Genomic DNA, 10,613 nt, shown 5'->3' with positions numbered 1-10,613 from the left:
AAAAAAAAAAAGGCTCCAGGTATTGATGGAATACTCATTGAGATGTTTCAACAGACGGATGCTGGGCTGCAGGCACTCAGTCAGCTATGCCAAGAAATTTGGAAGACAGTTACCTCACCAACTGACTGGAAGACAGCCTTATCTGTACCCATTCCAAGGAATGGGGAATTATTGAACAGTATCATTAATATCACACACAAGTAAAACTCTGCTGAAGATAATTCAAAAACGGATGTAGCAGTATTACTGACAGAGAAGCCAGAAATGTAAGCTGGATTCAGAAAAGGACATGGAATGAGGGATATCATTGCTTATGTCAGATGGATCCTGGCTGAAAGCAAATACCAGAAAGATGTTTACTTATGTTTTATTGACTATGCAAAAGCATTTCACTTTGTGGGTCATAACAAATTATGGATAACACTGCAAAGAATGGGAATTCCAGAACACTTGATTGTGCTCATGAGGAACCTGTACATAGACCAGGAGGCTGTCATTCGAACAAGGGGATACTGCATGGTTTAAAATCAGGAAGGGTGTCTGTCAGGATTGTATCCTTTCACCATACTTATTCAATGTGTGTACTGAGCAAATAATCCAAGAAGCTAGACTCTGTGAAGAAGAACGTGGCATCAGGATTGTCGGAAGACCATTAACAACCTGCGATATACAGAAGATATAATTTTGCTTGCTGAAAGTGAGGATGACTTGAAGCACTTACTGATGAAGATTGAAGACTACAGTCTGCAGTATGGATTACAACTCAACATAAAGAAAACAAAAATCCTCACAACTGGACCAAAAAGCAGCATCACGATAAAGGGAGAAAAGATTGAAGTTGTCAAAGATTTCCTATTATTTGGTTCTACAATCAATACCAATGGAAGTAGCAGTCAAGACATCAGACAACCTATTCCACTGAGCAAATCTGCTGCAAAAGACCTCTTTCAAGTGAACAGCAAAGATGTCTCTTTGAAGACTAAGGTGTGCCTAACCCAAGCTATGGTATTTTCAATAGCCTCATATGCATGTGGAAGCTGGACAATGAATAAGGAAGACCAAAGAAGTGCTGATGCTTTTGAGTTGTGGTGTTAGTGAAGAATACTGGAAGTATTATGGACTGCCAGAAAAATGAACAAATCTGTCCTGGAAGAAGTGCAGGTGGAATGCTCCTTGGAAGTGAGAATGGTCAGACTTCACCTCACCTACTTTGGTCATATTGTCAGAAGGGACCATTCCCTGGAGACAGTTATCATACTTGGTAAAGCAGAGGATCAGAGAAAAATTGGAAGGCACTTAACAAGATGGACTAAGGGGCTGCAACGATGGACTCAGGAATAGCAAGGATTGTGAGGCTAGCACAGGACCAGCAGGCTTTCATGCTGTCATACACTGTGTGGCTATGAGTTGCAACAAACTTGATGGCCCCTAACAACAACAGAGTGAAAGTGAAAGTAAGTCTTAAAAAACTATTTTTTTGTTGTTGAAAATTAAAGTTCTGTAAGGTCAAAAAGTTCATTTGAATCACCTTTCCCTCATGCAATGCTGTTAACAGCACTAAACTGATTTTTCTTTATATAATTCTGACTTAAAACTTACTGTGGAGGGAAAATATAACAAAAGAAAATGTATCAAAATTTTAATAGTTACTGTCTCTATTGGAAGGAGTGCAGGAGGCACTGTGGTTAAAGCATTGGGTTGCTAATCAAAAGGTCCTTGGTTTGAAATCACCAGCTGCTCTGCAGGTGAAAGATTAGGCAATCTGTTACTGGCAGCGGATTTGATTTGGTTCTGGTCTCTATTGGATGGAATTATGAGTGATTTCTGTTTTTTTTCCCTCTTTTCTATTTTTTGAGTTTTCTAAATTCTCTATAGTAAATAGGCATTTTTAATACAGCTTTGTTGTAATTTATAAACCATAAAATTCACCCATTTTCAGTGTACAATTTAATGGTTTTTAGTAAATTTACAAAGTTGTGCAAACATCAACACAATCAAGTTATAGAACATTTCCCTCACCCTCAAAAGATCCCTCATGTGAATTTGCATTCAGTCCCTTTCCTACCGCAACACTCAGGCCACTTTTCTCCTAAACCTACTTTTTCTCTAAAGATTTGCCCTTTCTGGACATTTCATTCAAATAGAATCATGCAGCATGTGGTCTTTTATATCTGGCTTCTTTAATTTAGTATAATGTTTCTGAAGTTCACCCTATGTTGTAGCATTAGTTACCTCGTTTCTTTTTGTAATTCAGTAATATCTCATTGCATTACTATACCATTTTGCTTATTTATTCACCAGCTTAAACATACATGGATAGTTTCCACATTTTATGAATAAACTGCAATGAACATTCACGTACAAGTCTTTGGGTAAATGTATGTTTTCATTTCTTTGGGGCAGATACCCAGGAATAGAACTGCTAGGTTGTCTGGTAGATTTCAGACTCTGTGGGTGGTGCAACCCTGGCTGTTAACCGTAATGTGGGTGGTTTGAGTCCACCCAGAGAGCCCTCAGGAGACAGGACTGGTGATCCACTGAAAACTCAGCCAATGAAAACCCCATCGAGCACGTTCTACCCTGCATACATGGGGTCGGCATGAATTGGAACTCAACTCACTGTCATCAAGCAATTCCAACTCTCAGTGACCTCCACTGGGTTTCCAACGCTGTAAATCTTTACGGAAGCAGACTGCCTCATCTTCTGTAGAGTGGGTGTGAACCACTGACCTTTTGGTTATCAGCCAAATGCCTTAACCACATACCAGCAGAGCTCCTGAGCTCTGATACTCCAAATAAAGGACATGGAACAGAAAGAACTATGCAGTAGCAAGTGCTATCCTTGCCCATCAGCCAGGCACTCTGCTACCTGCCTGTCACCTTAGTGCTGCACAGAGCTCCTGTCTGCCCCACTCCAGTATGGGCTGACAAGGTAGTCTGTGGACTTAACAGGAAATTTGACTAAAATAATGAAATAATTATTTCAGAATAATTAAATTAAAAAATTTGAAATAATACAGGGGACACTGAGGAACATTTCTGAAGTAGAGGAGTTAGTTATGTTTGCAGAGGAGGCTCAGTGACACAAGGGCAGCGTATGATCTTTGAGGTTAGTTAGACCTGGATCTGTATGTTAGCTCAACTCCATACTAACTGGGGGACTTTGGTTAAGTCACTTGACCTGAACAGGCTTATTTAATTCCACTATCACCTCCCCAGAAGGTTACTGCAAAATGTGAAAAAGTGATTGTAAGAAAGTACTATAAACACAGACTGTGAAATCTTCCAGGCCCTAGCCCAACAAAGACAGCTAAATGTGAGTGCTCTTGTTCCTTTCTCCCTAAGCTAATTCTTGGAGGATAAAACGTATGTTCTTATAAGAATGCAGGATATTTCTGAATATAACAAGATTCAATTTTTTAGTTTATTTTTTAAAAAACTTTTATTGTGGTGAAACCATACACACAAAGACATTTATAACATAACTTGCACATGTACAGCCCAGGGACACTGATGACATTTTTCATGTTGTGCCACCATTACTGCTATCCTTTTCCAAAATATTCCACCACCATCAGCATAAACTCAATGCCCCACAAACCTATCCCTGGTAACCACTAATAATCTTAAGATTCAATTGTTTAAAAGGTTTTTTTCTTAATACCAATTTAGAACATCTGACTTTAATAATCATTCCTCAAATGCTGCCTTGTTTCTAATCAAATTAATTAGCCTCATGCTATTTTTGCTTAGAGCCTTTGAAAACTGATATAATGATTTGAACTTCTAAAATATACTACATTCTTAGTAATAACACATGCACTAAGAATTTATGTGGTAACTAAGTACCTGTTACACAAAACCATCACGGAGCAGACTTTGTGAGAAAAAACTCAAATGCAGAATGACTAGAGGTCATAAACATGTGTATGACTGATCTTTTGCCCATTTCCATCAGGGCCACTAGCCTTCTTAACTAATTATCTTATAGCTGATATGTACCTAAAGAGAGTAGAAACGAATGAATATTCTGAAAATTGGAAATGTGAATTTCATTTTATCCTTTAAAAATTTGCTTTCTTTGTTCAGTTTCTAAGATCTTTAATGTGATGTAAATTCTACTACATGTAATGAATGATGCTTTTCATCTCTAAAACGTCAAAAATGGAGTGATAGGATGTATGTGTCTACATGTGTACCGGTAAGCATGTGTATAAGAAACATAGTATATTAATTTTAAAGACAGATTTTTTAAAACATACTACAGTGAAGCCAATAAATAATATATCCGATTATGAATCATTTGTGTAATAAGGGCAGAAATGTCCTTTTCACTTACTCGCACTGCTGCTACATCCTGGGACATTTTCTCCAGGAGAGTAGCTCATGAGACCTCCATTCCCATTAGGATTAGAAGGCACTGATGCAAGAAGACCTAAAGGGAAAAAATTTTCTATTAAATTATGATCAGATAAAATTCAAGGATACATACATACCAGCTGCCAAAGAAACAAATTAAAGACAGTTACTGACATACCAAGCCCTCTGTATCGTGAAAGTTGCTGATAGATCTGTTTCATCCTTTCAATATTCAAACGGCTGGCCTCAGCATGGTTCACCATTGGTTTAGGATAATTGATTCCTATCAAACATTTGGCTACCTTCTGGATACCTTCTGGGGCATTCCAGGGATCATAGATATACTTTGCAGGGAAGCCTCTCAGGACAGGCAAATAACGCCTTTTAGGAGAAGGAAGAAAAATCATTATTAAAATGCACTGTAAGCAAATGATAAACTATTAACTATGCACAACCAAAATCAAATTGATGTCATTTAAGTGATCTATTTACCCTTCTCTTCATCTCTACTGTCCCCATCATGAGGGGGGAAGACTTTTGCTTTAAACATGAAAGCTCTTCCTGGATTAGCTATTCCAAACTGAGTACTATCACCCTTATTTACCTGATATAGTCTCCATTGGGATCTGTTCTCCTACCAAATCCAACAGGACAGTAGCAGTGAAAAAACTGCTGGAAGAAGGAACTACAAGACAGCCACATCCAACTTCCAGCATTTATGCTCCAATCTGCATCAAGCAGTAATTCTTCAAATACCTTCAAAAGTAACAGTAGTCAATTAGTTTGCACACATAAAATTTCAAAGCAAGCATTTTCCTGGTCATGGTAGGTCAAATCAAGGCAAAGAAAATTAAATACAAAATTGTTAAACATTCTATTAATAGTTTCCTTGTCTATGTCCTGTTGCACAAAATTCTGTAAGAAGCCTATTTGTAACATGAGAAGATTTCTGAATAAAACTGACGTTTCTAACCATTGCACAGTGTTATAAGAGGAAGAAGGGAAAGGTAAAATAATTACTCAAGTCACCAATTTAAATAGATGAGAAGGAGATTAAAAAAAGAAAAAAAGCAATAAAACACTTTCTAGAAAGCAAAAATGCTACCAAGTAAATAACCAATGAAAACGTTTGGTCCATTGACCTACAAAAAGGAAACACACAATATACAAAAGACCTTTACAAATTTACTTGTGTCATATATTTAAATTTGGATCCAAAAGGGAAAAGAGAATTAAAATAAATGATTTTTAAAAAAGTGTGCTATACATTTACTTCATGTACTACTTTGTACTAGGAAATATAAGAGATGCAAAATATCATAGAATCAAGAAACGGTCCTAAGATAGGGAAAAGTAATAATATAGCCAAGAAAGTGACACATATACATGAGTCATATTATATATAACCATAAGATGATGTCACAGAATGAAATATGCTTCACTTTAAAACCAAAACACCAAAACTGTTGCTATCAAGTCAATTTTGACTCACAGCAACCCTACAGGAGAGGAAACAGCCCCATAGGGTTTCCAAGGCTGTAAACTTCATGTAAACAGACTGCCACATCTTTCTTCCACAAAGCAGCCGGTGGGTTCAAACTGCTGACCTTTCAGTTAGCAGCCGACTGACTTAACCACTGTGCCATCAGGGATCCTTGAACTACAGAAATGTTCCTAAAAGGCTATGATGGTGAAGAGAGGTAAATATTTGAAATTTGTCATAAAAATTCACTATTTCTAAGAACTTTTTTTTTAAAATTATGGTTTGGGTGAAAGTTCATAGAGTAAATTAGTTTCCCAATCAACAATGTATACACATTTTGTCTTGTGACATCAGCTGCAATTCCCTCAATGTAACAGTACTCTTCTCCCTTCTTTCCTGGGTTCCCATTTTCCATCTGTCCTCCTTTCCTATCCCTTCCTGCCTTCTGAGCTCTGTTTCTGGGCAAACACTGTCTTTTAGACTTGTACGGATGACTGTTTTAAGGACTCATGCGCGTTACTATCCACTTTGTAGGCCTGTCTGTTGTTTGGCTGCAAGGTGATCCCTGGGCAAGGATTTGAAGGGTGTCTAAGGGCCACAGCCTCAGGGCCTTCACCAGTCTCTGTATCAGACCAGTAAGTCTGGTCTGGTATGATTTTGAATTTTGTTGTACATTTTTCTCCCATTCTCTCCAGGACCTTCTGTGGCCCCGAATAGAGTCAGTACAGGGAGCCGGGCACCATCTAGTTCTTCTGGTCTCAGGGTAGTGGAAGCTGTGGTTCACATCGTCCATTAGACCTTTGGACTAATTGTTTCCTTGGGTCTTTGATTTTCTTTACTCTTCTTTCCTCCGGATGGGGAGCGACCTCTAGTTGTATCCGAGATGGCAGCTCACTAGCTTTTAAGACCACAGTTGTTATTCACCCCAGGAGGGTGTAGAACATTGTCTTTGCGAACTATGTTATGCAACCGACTGACTTAGCTGTCCTCCTAGACTGTGGCCCTAAGCCCCCAAGCCCAGTGACTCATGCAAGGTATGTGGTTATAGCTAAGATGTTTTCATAACTTTGCCCCATTTGCTGTACTATATATATGGATATATTTATAACATGCAAATACATATGTAGAAATATCCTCTGCCAAACCTATATATAGTTGTGGGTGAAGTCTCGTTCCCCTACCCACACCTGTTCAATGTGCATGTCTCTGTATCCACTCAAAGATTATTGTTTGTTATTGCAGGATTGTGTATGTAATAGTATTTACCTTTGTTGTCTTTAACTCTTGTGCACCTCTCTGTGTCTTCCTTTGCCTTAGTGATATTGTCATGATCACCCCCTTGAACATATATGGCTTTTCCTTCACCCAAATAATTATGCATCTATTCTCTAGTCTGATTTTCCCAGACTTTTTATAAAACAAAAAGTGGTCTCATATAATATTTTCCTTTTGTGATTGACATTTCACTCAGCATAATGTCTTCTAGGTTCACCCACGTTATGAGGTATTTTGTGGACTCTCCGTTATTCTTTAACATTGCACGGTATTCTATTGTGTGTCTGTACCATAGTTTGTTCATCCATTCATCCGTTGGTGGGCACTCAGGTTGTTTTCATTTCTTTGGTACTATGAATAATACTGTGATGAACATGAGTGTGCATGTCTATTCATGCCACAGCTCTTATTTCTCTAGGATATATATCTAGTAGTGGGATGGCTAGATCAAGTGGGATTTCCAAGTTTTTAAGGAAGTACCACACCATTTTCCAGTGACTGTTCCGTTTTACAGTCCCACCAGCAGCATATGAGAGTTCCAGTTTCTCCATACCCACGCCAGCATTTGTTTTGTGTCTTACTGAATTTTGGTATTATTGCTGGGGTGAGATGGTATCTCGTCGTTTTGACTTACATTTCTCCAATGATTAATAACTGTGAGCATTTCATGTGTTTGTTGACCATTTGGATGTCTTCTTTGGTGAAGTGTCTGTTCAAGTCTTTTCATTTTTTAGCTGGATTGTCTTTTTTTGTTGAGGTGTTAAGAGATTTCTATAAATTTTAGAGATTGGTCCCTTGTCAGATATGTCATTGCCAAATATTATTTCCCAATCTGTAGTTTCTCTTCTTACTCTGGAGAAATCTTTTGATGTGCATAAGTGTTTAATTTTTAGGAGATCCCAGCCATCTAGTTTCTCTTCTGATGTTTGCATAATTTTGGTTACGTTTGATAGTCTATTTATGCCATAAATTAGGCCCCTAAGTTTGTCCCTATTTTTCCTTTGATGACCTTTTAGTTTTAGGATTTATACTTAGGTTTTTGATCTTAAGTTAGCTTTGGATATGATGTGAGGTATGGATCTTGTTTCCTTTTTCTGCAAATAGATACCCAGTTAGGCCAGCACCATTTGTTAAAGAGAGTGTATCTTCCCATTTAATGGATTTTGGCCTATTTTCAAAGACCAGCCGTTCCATAGGTGGATGATTTACTTCTGAGTTCCCAATTCTGTTCCATTTGTCTATGTGTCTGTCCTTGTACCAGTATCAGGCTGTTTTGACTAGTATGGTTGTATTGTATGCTTTGAGATTATAGGAGGCTTGAGGCCTCCTACCTTGTTGTTCTTTTTCAGTAGTGCTTTGCTTATATGGAATCTTTTTCCTATTCGTATAAAGTTGGTGACTGGTTTTCCCATCTCTTTAAGGAATGCTGATGGATTCTGGATTGGAACTGAATTTTACCTATAAATCGCTTTGGGCAGTATTGACATTTTTACAATGTTAAGTCTTTCTACCCATGAAAGCATGGTTTCTTCTTCCATTTATATAGGCCTCTTTTGGTTTCTTGTAGTAGAGTTTTGTAGTTTTCTTTGTATACATCTTTTGTATCTCTGGTTAGGTTTATTCCTAAGCATTTTATCTTTTTGATAGCTATTTGTAGATGGTATTTTTTTCCTTATCTCCTCTGCAGAGGTTCTCTTTGTTGGTGTAGAGGAATCTGATTGATTTTTCTGTGTTGATCTTGTATCCTGCCACTTCTATTAAGTGTCAAATCTTTCTATTAAGCTCCAGTAGTTTTCTTGCTGAGTCTCTGGGATTTTCTATGTATAGGATCATATCATCTGTAAACAGAGATTACTTTCACTTCTTCCTTACCAATCTGGATGTCTTTTATCTTGGGTGAATCTTTTTTGATGACAGAAATGATCACCTGTATCTATCCATTAAGTCCAGTTTCACCATTTTTCCATCTGACTGTACCTTCATGCTCTCTAAAAGTATGGGAATTAAATGCTTTTTCCACTGAAAAACTAGACTATAAATGAATCTACACAATAGACAACTTCTAAGATTTGTTTTAATAGGGTAGAATTCTTTCAAAATAAGGTGATGCTACATTAGTTAGAAGAACACTTACCTTCATTCCTTCTTCCCAACTAATCCACAGGTCACCTCGTGTCAGAAAGCAAGCAACTGCATGTCTGGCTAAATGGTGAATCCAACCCTCTTGACGAAGTTGTGTCATAATGGCATCAATCCATGGAAAACCTGTCCGGCCTTCTGCCCATTTGGCTAAAGCCTCAGGATTCTTATCCCAAGGAATCTGAACACAGATAGGGTTTCCTTCCATTTTATCAAAGCGTGGATTATTTGTTGCTGCTGTATAGAAAAATTCACGCCATAATAGCTGCCCATAAAGAGAAAGGGGAGGGGAACTGTTTTTCTTTACCTAAGAGCAAAAAACAAAGTATTATCAGGCAATTGATTAAAAAGTATTTTGAAAACTAGGCTCCAGTTTTAGATAATACCTTTTTGTAGAGATCTGTTAGTTTGAAGTAAAATAGTCGACATGACAAACAACCAAATCGGAGGTAAGGACTGAGTCCAGTAGGGCTTGCAAGCAGGGAATTTGCATTCATTCGAGGTCTTTCAAAGTTTGCCACCCAAGCCTGGTGAAAACATACATAAAGAATTACATTATCTAAATGTCTTTGCCATTTTAAAAGAGTAGTCAAATTTGAGATTTGTTTTTAAAGTTACTCTTGGGGAATAAAATCTTAATATTCAAGGTACAGATGATATGTTTTAATAAAAAATAAGAAAGGACAAAAGAAAGTATTTTTTTTAATTTCAGCCATCCTCACGTGAAACAAGTTACTTTCAAATTTCTAACACAAGGCTGAGAGCACCTTCAGCCTGTCTCTTTGATACTCTTAAGTACAATAAGGTGAAGGTGAAAGAGAACTCCTATCCTAGCTTCAAAGTTATGGTCATCAGATCCCACCAACACAGGTAGAAAAAAAGAGGTAGTATGGGGAAATAATCAGAAGAGGATGGTGAGGAGTATTTAAATGAGCAGATAATATTGCTCAAACAATTAAGTTTGTGTCGTTTTAACTATTTCCCTCAGTCTTCTTTCTTCAACAGTCTGGTTTTTATCTTTTTAAACACAGTGAAATATTATTTTCAAAATGTCAGTTTAGACATATAAATATGGCTATATTCTTTGTATTGTCTTACTTTTCTTTCCAAATGCCTTTCCAAACGTGTAAGTGCTTCAGTTTCTCCACCTGGCCACACTGCAGAGGGTAAGCCATCTGTATCAAAACCTGGGGGGAAAAAAAAATTCTGAACTGTCAACCTTCTGGTTAGCACTCAAATGCCTGAGGCATTATGCCATAAGAACTCATTCTGAAACTAAAATAATTTTTACTTAACTGCAATTATAGCAGGAAAACTATGGAAGTAGCATAAAAATTAGTTGAGGGCACTGGAAAGG

General features: G+C 37.5%; 1 protein-coding gene across 1 annotated transcript in view; it reads right to left on the bottom strand.

Annotated features, from left to right (window-relative positions):
- CRY1 (cryptochrome circadian regulator 1) overlaps positions 1-10,613 on the bottom strand; it is a 105,494-nt gene that overhangs the window by 3,883 nt on the left and 90,998 nt on the right. The window contains exons 5-10 of the mRNA XM_007948230.2: positions 10,355-10,443; positions 9,643-9,783; positions 9,252-9,563; positions 4,964-5,115; positions 4,538-4,740; positions 4,340-4,435 (exon numbers count right to left, since the gene is read on the bottom strand). Coding sequence (XP_007946421.1) covers positions 4,340-4,435; positions 4,538-4,740; positions 4,964-5,115; positions 9,252-9,563; positions 9,643-9,783; positions 10,355-10,443 — 993 coding nt within the window. The remainder of the gene's footprint in view (positions 1-4,339; positions 4,436-4,537; positions 4,741-4,963; positions 5,116-9,251; positions 9,564-9,642; positions 9,784-10,354; positions 10,444-10,613) is intronic.

Source organism: Orycteropus afer, unplaced genomic scaffold (genome assembly GCF_000298275.1).
Source record: "Orycteropus afer afer isolate SDZICR_OR568_19922 unplaced genomic scaffold, OryAfe1.0 scaffold00209, whole genome shotgun sequence".
Lineage (NCBI taxonomy): Eukaryota > Metazoa > Chordata > Mammalia > Tubulidentata > Orycteropodidae > Orycteropus > Orycteropus afer.
Note: the sequence above shows the minus strand (reverse complement) of the source record. Positions and strands in the feature narration are given on the sequence as shown.